Genomic DNA, 9,621 nt, shown 5'->3' on the forward strand with positions numbered 1-9,621 from the left:
GAACGGTTTGATGCGTTGGAAACTAGACTCGTAGACCTTCGATTTCATAGCTCGCGGGGACCATAACTCTTAATAGATTGGGAGAAAACGTCCGAGACATTTGACCCAAATTTCAGACAAATCTTTAAAAAGGAATTTACGGTAACTTTCGCCAACTTTTATTTTGCCACTTACCTAACTTCAAAACTTGAGATACAACACTTGAACACTTAAAATATCACATAACACATCATTTTTAATTTATTACTTACCCTCCTTGTCTTTCCACGAAGATACGAGTTAATTTAGACGTTTTGAAAAGTCGGGGTGTTACATGTCGTGAGTTATTGGAACCGCTGACTCCACTTACGTAGTCACTTCAACAATGCCAAAATGCCCTATTCCTTGAGTCGCTCGAATCACTAACCCCACTTACGTAAAAAAAACACATTCAACATATCTTAATGTAAGACCACATGATTCAAACGTGTTTTTTAGTTTCTTAATTCTATGTCAAGTCAATACCAAACAAACAGACGGAGAGAATGGATATTTTGCTTAATTGTCCCTAAAAAGATGGACCCAAAAGAGAAACCTTAAACTTCTAGGGCCACATTGTACTTTTTCATATTTTAAAATAATAAAAACAAAACTATATCAAGAAGATATTCCTTTGTTATATGCTTACACTCAAACCTCAAAATCAGCCAAACAGCCCCTCTGAGCTTCGTCTTCTCCATAAACACAATTTCCCAAATTCCAATTAGAAGGAAAAAAGCACCAATAAATTCAACAATGGGAACGTTAACGAGCTGTAGTTTCAGTACAATGAACTTACGGTTTCGTATGAATCCTCCGATTAGTTGTAATTTCAGTCGGAGAATCCAAATGAAGAGAATGTCAAAACGGAGTTTCGATAGATTGATTATTAGTTGTAGTAGTAGCGGTGGTGGTGGTGGTGGAAGTAGTAGTAATGATAATGGAAGTAGTAATGATGGGAAGCTGGAAAAGGATTCTTCTAATTTAGCTACTGTAACTGAAGAGACGGCGGAAGAAAGGAACGGAAGTGGTGAGGCAAGTGATTCGGAGGATTCTTCGGTGTCAATTTCATCCAGGGTGAGTTTGTATTTTGTTTTTGCTTTGAGAAATTGAAGAAGACTTTTGAATTTCGTGATGTTAAATTAAATATACATGAAATGTACTAAAATGTCCGTGGTGGTGGAACGTTGAAATTAAAGAGTTGTAAAAAAGGAAAAACATATTCTTATTGAAACGTTTGAACGAGAGGGAGTAGCTCCTTTTGGCTATTGATTTTGAAGTTGAAATGAAACTTAAAAAATTGAGTTTTTGAAGCTGTGATATTTGGAAGTCGAAGTTGTGTTTGGACGTGCATTTTGCTTGGACAAAGTTTGAAGCTTTGAGAGTGGAAGTCTAAAAAATTCCAAAAAAACTGGCCAGAGCTAGTTTTTGGGAACTTGAAAATATCAAAATTCATGGCCAAACAGATATTTAAAGATAAATTTTCAAAATCTATGCCAAACCTAGCATAGAGTTGGTTTTAAGTTTGTTTAGAGATGTTTATGTTAGTGTTGGGACAAGTGCAAATCTTTTAAAAGTTGATAAATTGATAACTAAATGAGCAAGGGCACGTTGTGCATTAGTAGCAAGTTCAAGGAAGTGAAACAAAGACAAGCAACTCTCTAATTTGCTTAACTGAGTATTTAAATGAAGCACATTGAAATAGAGCAGAAATGGATATAAAGGATTCATATAGCACACCCCAACCCAACTAGATTGGTTTTTGATGTGTAGTTATTTTCTGAAATTTTTAAGTTTCTTGCTACTTATTTAGAGTTCGGTGCCGATGAAAGGAGGAAACTTTGGGGGAAAATAAGAAAGAATGTGTATTTAACTGATAATTGATATAAGTATTACAATATTGATGTTGTTCTTCATGCTGCTGGTTGTTGAACCATGTCATAAGCTTCTAGAGTAGGAGAACTGATTCTGCCAGCTACGTATTCAATGCCTCTTATCGTGGCTAATGGCTACTGACTTGCTTATCCAGATAGGAAACATTTTACGGCATTGAATGGAAGGGAACATTGAAAGTTACATGCAAGTATTTTGCTTGAAATTTCCATTTTCTGTTTGCCTTTGTTCCTTATCCTTGAGAGAAATAAGTGGTTAGTTGTTCTGTTGCAGTGTGTTCTTGGAAACAACCTCCTGGTACAATTGCAGTGTGTTTTTGGAAACAACCTCCTAGTAGAACTCTGAATATCTAACCCTTCTTAGACTATGCAACATTGGAATGCATAGGCTATCTTGATTAGTTGAAATCTGATCTTGAATAGAATGCTTAAAAGCAAATGCCTACTGGGAATCTTACAACTAGTGACTTTGGAGATTGCAATACCAAAGGTTCTTTACCCTTATATAATGTTTGGTTTCAACTGTTAAGTTATTTTGACTAGTATAAAAAAAAGGTTGTGGCCTGAGACATATGTGAATTTTAAGAAACTTATCTGGTCATTAAGATAGCAAGAAAAGTGTCAAATAGCTATCCTTTATTGCATTGTAGTCAGAAAATGGTCAAGTAATCTATGTCGAGTCAAAACAAGCTTGCCAGAGGTGTTTCTCTAATGATAAAAAAAAAGAGTAGCTGCAGGATATTAAGAATCATTAAACAAATGAAGAAGAAAATCCGATGTACTGAATATGTTTACTTTCTTGGCAGCCAACAATATCCACTGTTGGATCAACTTATAACAATTTCCAAGTAGATTCTTTTAAGTTGATGGAACTTCTTGGACCCGAAAAGGTTGATCCCAGTGATGTGAAGATCATTAAGGAGAAGTTATTTGGCTACTCTACTTTTTGGGTGACTAAAGAAGAACCATTTGGAGATTTTGGAGAGGGCATTCTTTTCCTTGGGAATCTTAGAGGAAAGAGCGAGGATGTTTTCGCCAAACTTCAGAGTCAGTTATCAGAAGTTATGGGTGATAAGTACAACCTATTCATGGTGGAGGAACCTAATTCAGAGGGGCCAGACCCACGTGGTGGGCCCAGAGTCAGCTTTGGTATGCTGCGTAAAGAAGTTTCTGAACCAGGTCCAACATCTCTCTGGCAATATGTTATTGCTTTTCTGTTGTTCCTTCTCACTATTGGTTCCTCTGTGGAGCTAGGAATTGCGTCTCAGGTGTGCTAATTATCCTCGTGGTTTGACTTTGGAATTCCCTTTTACTTTGTTTCATTACTTCTTCTCATAAATTGTCAATCTTTTTGTCAAATTTGATTTGATGACTTAAATTTATGTTGAGCAGATAACTCGCCTTCCTCCTGAGGTAGTTAAGTACTTTACGGACCCAAATGCAATTGAACCACCAGATATGCAGCTCTTGGTACCATTTGTGGATTCTGCTTTACCACTGGCATATGGTGTGTTGGGTGTCCAGTTATTTCATGTAAGATTTCTTTGTTATCCTTTTAGTTGATTGTGTGGGATTCTCTGTTATTGACAGAGTAAGCCAAGGCCAAAAGGAACATGAAAAATTTCTCAAAAGTCCCCAGCTTTATCTTTGATTTATGATAGAATGGTTTAAGCTAGGCTTTTGATTTCCTTCTTTGGCAACATTAATTATGTCAGCTAGGTTGAGTATTATTTTATTCGGAAAAGAATAATTAGTTGTGGTTTTAGTATTTCTCTTACTTAAAAGTTTAGTGTTGAAATAGGATAGTGGAGAAATATTAAACTAAATAGAAATACCACAAACACATTTCTTTGCCTCAGAGCAGAAGCTTTATGTTTTAAGTTATAAATATGGTTACTGCTGAAAATTGAAGAACAGTCTCAACAGAAACATCTATTGTATAGATATGCTAAGTATGCTCTGCTCCTATGGTAACTGAACTCATAATTACTCCTAAGAATAAGAGAAAACAACCTGATGAAGCAACGGATATGCACTTTACTGATTTAGTTGTGGTAGTTTACCACAAAATGCAATGTTGATCATGAAAAGTGCTTAGTCTAAAAAATTGAGAGAATGCACTGAATCAACCATCTTACTCCTAAGTTCTTATATAGGCGCATTTTGCAGTGTATGCATCTGATTTGGGACACTACTACATGTAATGCTACACCTGTATGCATTTAACTTAATCTAAACTAGCTATCTAACGCTTCTCCTGCAACAACTAGCATTACTTCCCTTCAAGGAGTTTTAAATAAGATTGAATGCTTCTTTTATTACCTTCGTGCCAATAAAGGAAGGAGCTACGAGTTCTGAGTCTACAGGCCTATTAGTCTGGTAGAAAGCATCTATAGGATCATGTCTAAGGTGCTTGCTAGTAGACTGAAAAAGGTGCTGGCTGAGACGGTGTCTTCTTCTCCGAATGAATTTGTGAAAGGAAGACAAATCTTAGATGCGGCATTTGTGGAAATCGAGGTGGTGCATTCGAGGAGAAAGAAGGGAGAGTCAGGGATTTTATGTTAGTTGGACCTTGAAGGGATTGATCTCATTTTTCTGTGAACACATTTCAGGCTTATATTTTTTCATCTGATTAGTGAAGTACATAGTTTTTGCATTTCCTCATGCCAATCAGAAGATCCCTTAATCAATTTAAAAACATATTCATAAGTTTTGCCTTTCCTCCTGCCAATTAGAAGATTCCTTAATTGATTTAAACACATATTCAGCTGACCTAGGGCATTGTTTTGAAAGATGCAGGACCTGAAAATGAAAGTAATTGTATTGAAGTGTTGAAATTATAAGTAAGGTCACAGAACCAGGTAGAATTTGTCTGTGGTTAAGATATAAATGAAAGGTCAAGGTATCTTCTAAGTTCTAAGTAACAGAAGGAAGCTATAACTTATTAGACACCTTCAGTTATTGTCGAAAGTTACTGTAAAATATTGCGCTCGAACATGTAGAAGGCACAATTGTATGCATATATTAGCTAAAGCTAAGCTTTTGTATCTCTAAATGATATGTGGCTTAAGGTATATACTTCTTCTAAGGAAGAAAGAAGGTCAACAGCGCCTCAGGTAATCACACATTTATTTCTTGACGATGAAAGAGTCAAAACTAGCTTTTGAGCTAACCAACCATGGAGCTACCAGCCAACAAGCATGAAAACTAAGCTTTGACAAGGAAGAGGAGACCAAACTATTATGAGGAAGAAGCTGATGGAAGACAGTTGTAGCTCTGCATGAAAACTAAAAGTTGCTGCTATGCTATTATCTTTTGCTTGTGGAAAAAGTTTACCCTTTTACATTTCCCATTTGTCATTGCAATTCTACCAGGATATCTTAATGCTAGTACAAAAAATAAAATTTGCTGTTAAGAGAAAATAACACGGCGGTTAGTCTATCCTAGTGATTTTATACCTCAACTTTTGTTACCTTATTCCTCCTGTCCAATTCCACATCAATAGTTGATTTATTGCAGGAAATCGGGCATTTTCTGGCTGCATTTCCAAGGAATGTGAAACTAAGCATTCCTTACTTCATTCCAAACATCACTCTTGGAAGCTTTGGAGCAATAACTCAGGTTAGCATATTTTTTTATCACTTGTCAATGCTGGAAACAGAAAAGTTGGCAGCTGAGGATTTTGAACTCTCTTAGAGATTTGTGCAAATAGATCCAATATTCTGAATAGTTCTCAAAGTGTTGTTTGCTTCAGGAGAGTCATGAATGATTACATTCACCTGGTCTCGTTAAAAGATGGAACATGCTGGTGATATGCATTAAAAGTGGTGCTTTTGCATGACTTGTTTTTATTGTTAAAGCTTAAACCCTGTGTTACGTGATACACTCTCCCTGGTCGTCAAAGATGCACTAGTTCTTAATAACTATTCTTCAAAGCAGTAATCTTTTTTTTTTGGTGTAGCGGGGGGGGGGGGGGGTAAATTTCATTTCTGCAGAGGAGGGCCTGATGGAAAAATGCATTGAGTACTGGGGATTATTGTAGAGTTTTTTTTTTTTTGATGAAGTAAGAGAGAGAAATATCATTGGAATGCAGCAAGAAGATGCAGATAGGTACAAAAGAAAATGTAGTACTAGCTCCAGTACATATGTAACTAAGTTTAAGGAGCTAACAAAATCCAAAAATTAATTGGGCAATTTACAGGCTAAGCTTACTCCGGCTGTAGGGGTTGACTAAAACAGTTAGCCTTCAAGTGTGTGTTGGAGTTGAAATTCCATCAAACATCTGCGATTTCTTTTATTCCATAAATACCAAAAGATCGTAGCTGGGATCATCCTCCAGAACTTTTTGATGGCATTACATCAACTCTGCAAAAACTCCAGCTTTCATAGGCATCTTTAATCGACCGAGGCTGCACCCAACTCCAGTCTAAAAATAGAGAAGAAGTTCCAAAGTTGCTGCAACTGGGCTGTGTATGAGTAGATGGTCAATGTACTCCAGGTTCCTCTGACATGTGTAGCATCTATACACCAACTGAAAGCTCCTTCTGTTAAGGTTAACTTGGGTCAAGCAGACCCCATTTAAAGCAGTCCAGGTAAAACAGATCACCTTGGTGGGAAGTCTAGTCCTCCTAATAAATGTCCAAGACCAGTCTTTAATCATTTCCATTTTGAGAGTGTAGATGTTTATAGCCAGCCTTAACTGTGTATATTGCCTTTGCTAGAACTTCCCCATGATATTCTGTTGTGCTATGGCCCTCAATAGAAGCAAGCTAATAAGTTCAAAAAATCTTCACACTCCCAATATTTGTTAATCTTGTAGGTTCCTTCTGAAAGTAATGTTCACGGTGTTCCCCTCTCTACCCACTTGCTGTAGTGATATGTACTAGCAATACATATATTTTTTTTTTAAAATGCTACTAGCATAGAATTTCTTCTGGCTGCAGCCTCAGGCCTCTTCCAAACAAGCTAGTTTAAAGAACATGAGGAGTTCGATGATGGTGCTGAGTATACTATAGAGCATGGACATTAATCTCTTGGAGTGTTAATAATGTTCTCCAATCTCCTCTGCCTTAGCCATTTCGTGTTCACTTTATCTAGGACTTCTATCATTTTAGGATTTTTTTAGTTCAAGCTTGTGATAAAGGATCCCATGGAAGTAGAGGTGCGTGACTGCACGCATGCTGGCCGGACGCCGCAGTTATAAAAAAAAATAAAGTTCTAAATGTAGGCTGTGATTGAGGAGAGAAGAAAAGAAGTGGAAGGAGAATCAAATGTTATCCTTGCTGAATGAGATGTTGTGAATGTAACACTTCAAGCACTGTCAATGTGTAATACACTGGCATGCTTTCCCTTCTTAAGTATCACATATTTTGTTAAAGTCATATGGAGTCTAGCATGGAGGGATCTGTGCTAGATTAATTTACTTCATCAAACCTTGCTATTCCGCCAGATCCATCATCAACATATGCGTTAATCATCTTCTCTTGGTTCCTGCAGTTCAAATCCATTCTTCCTGATCGCAAAGCAAAGGTTGACATTTCTCTTGCGGGTCCTTTTGCTGGTGCTGCATTGTCTTCTTCCATGTTTGCAGTTGGCCTGTTACTGTCATCCAATCCTGCTGCTGCGGCAGAGTTGATTCAGGTTCCTAGCACACTTTTTCAGGGCTCTTTGCTTCTTGGGCTTATTAGCAGAGCCACTCTTGGTTATGGGTAAGTGTAGCCCTCCATGGGGAGCGAAAATATGAAGTACTTGGAAAATAATTTTCAGAATGTATATTTGAATTATTGTTCTACTATAATATGAAAATTCCCTTTGTCAAAACCGCTATATCTGTAGGCTAATCACTTTAAAGTACATAAATATAGTTGTTTTCAAAAGAATACCTTAACAGTTACGTGCTTGAAGGCCAGTGAACTTTTTGCTTTTCAAATTGGCAATATATTTTTTGTTTCACTTAATTGAATCTTTAGCATATAAAATTTGAGCTAATATGCATTCATTTTCACAGAGCAATGCATGGAGCAATGGTTTCAATCCACCCCCTTGTGATTGCTGGCTGGTAAATTTGAGTTGTTGCAAGTAAATTTGTTGGGTAATTTTCAGCATGCTTGCTCTAAGTTCCATTTTGCAGGTGTGGCTTGACTACGTCAGCTTTTAATATGCTACCAGTTGGATGTCTTGATGGTGGGAGAGCTGTGCAGGTGACCTTTGCATTCTTTACTTTATCTATTAGTTTTTGACTTTTTGTGAACTTGGGGACTATCAAGGTTAATCTCAAAGTATAGTCAACAACATCCTACGAAATATAAATGAATGACAAGCCAGTAGTCTTGAAGTAGACTGTTGTTTACATAGTATTAGATGATTGAACAGTGTAAAGCTTGAAAAGTTAATACTTATAGATGTATGGGTCCTAAGTGATTCTAGTATTTCAAACAGGTGCAGGCGTGCAGCTCCTAGCGCCATAGGAACTGTTGAGACTTTTTAGCATGCTAAGAGAAATTGGTTTCGCTAAACATTCTGCTGACCTTTTTATAAAGAAATATGACCTCTTGGAAAATGAAGAGCTTTCCTTGCTAAGAGATTATTGGTTGTCCCAGATAAAGTATGACAGCTCTCTACTTCATGTTTTGTTTTTGACAGGGAGCCTTCGGAAAAGGTTCACTGGTTGGTTTTGGGTTGGCAACATACTCACTCCTGGGCTTGGGTGTGGTAAGCATTCTATGCATATGTAGATCAAATGCCTGTCATTCTCACATATCCAATCATTGTCCAGTGTCTCTACTCTATTTATCCAAAAAAAAAGTGCTGCTATGTTGTAGACTTGTAGTAATAGTATTCTCTCCGTTTCAATTTTTTTGGCTTTCCTTTTTAGTCCATTAAAAAAAAAAATGTCTTTTTCCTTTTTTGACAACTCCAACTTTCCACATGACATGTTTATAAGACCACAAGATTAAAGAGCGTTTTTGATACATTTCACATATCTTAAGTTAAAGAACACAAGATTCAAAAGTCTTTTTCAACTTTCTTAAACAAACAAATCGAAACGGAGGAAGTATTAGGTTGTCAATCCTAGAACCTATGTTTACTTATTGCATGCGCGTATTGAGGTCAAATTGCTTATGGCCTTTTAGATATCAGTCCTTTCTCCTTTTGCTTGGTGTTGCACATTATACAATCGATCACTCAAAAACTTTCTGTTTCTGTGTCTATCAGCTTGGTGGACCTCTGTCACTTCCTTGGGGATTATATGTGCTTATATGTCAGGTAATAAAATTACAATGCTATATCTCCGTCCTATTACATGGTATAAGAGTTATAGTCGTCTAGAAGTTTAAATCGTGTATCATTTGACATACAGAGGTCACCAGAGAAACCATGCTTGAACGATGTAACAGAGGTCGGAACTTGGAGGAAAGCAGCTCTTGGTGTGGCTATATTCCTTGTATTACTGACTCTCCTTCCTGTATGGGATGAACTTGCAGAGGAACTTGGTATAGGTCTTGTAACCACCTTTTGATTTTTAGAGAGTGGAACCTTGCCAATTTTTTATGTCGCCGCGATCTCTAGGAAGTATTTATATTGATCTTTGATGTACTTGGTGTACTATTTATACATGTATATAGATCACTATAGTGAGTTTTTTTGGCTGGAAACACCATTTTTTATCTGCATTTTTGTTCTTATTTTTAATGAAATCTAATTCCATTGT

At 36.8% G+C, this 9,621-nt stretch overlaps 1 protein-coding gene across 1 annotated transcript; it reads left to right on the forward strand.

Annotated features, from left to right (window-relative positions):
- Positions 1 to 668: 668 nt before the first annotated feature.
- On the forward strand, positions 669 to 9,621 carry LOC102597135 (probable zinc metalloprotease EGY1, chloroplastic). Its single transcript, XM_006339140.2, has 10 exons — positions 669 to 1,095; positions 2,717 to 3,178; positions 3,303 to 3,443; positions 5,430 to 5,531; positions 7,407 to 7,618; positions 7,918 to 7,968; positions 8,041 to 8,110; positions 8,553 to 8,621; positions 9,126 to 9,176; positions 9,271 to 9,621. The coding sequence occupies exons 1-10, from the start codon at positions 775 to 777 to the stop codon at positions 9,427 to 9,429; spliced, it is 1,638 nt and encodes a 545-aa protein (XP_006339202.1). The 5' UTR covers positions 669 to 774; the 3' UTR covers positions 9,430 to 9,621.

This window comes from Solanum tuberosum, unplaced genomic scaffold, assembly GCF_000226075.1.
Source record: "Solanum tuberosum cultivar DM 1-3 516 R44 unplaced genomic scaffold, SolTub_3.0 scf00008, whole genome shotgun sequence".
Lineage (NCBI taxonomy): Eukaryota > Viridiplantae > Streptophyta > Magnoliopsida > Solanales > Solanaceae > Solanum > Solanum tuberosum.

What these genes read in the sequence shown, in the direction of transcription:
- LOC102597135 (XM_006339140.2), top strand. Translation starts at nt 775, where the DNA reads ATGGGAACGTTAACGAGCTGTAGTTTCAGTACAATGAACTTACGGTTT. An exon ending in AGAGCCACTCTTGGTTATGG is followed by an intron (nt 7,619 to 7,917) that starts GTAAGTGTAGCC and finishes TCATTTTCACAG; the next exon opens with AGCAATGCATGGAGCAATGG. An exon ending in CCCCTTGTGATTGCTGGCTG is followed by an intron (nt 7,969 to 8,040) that starts GTAAATTTGAGT and finishes TCCATTTTGCAG; the next exon opens with GTGTGGCTTGACTACGTCAG.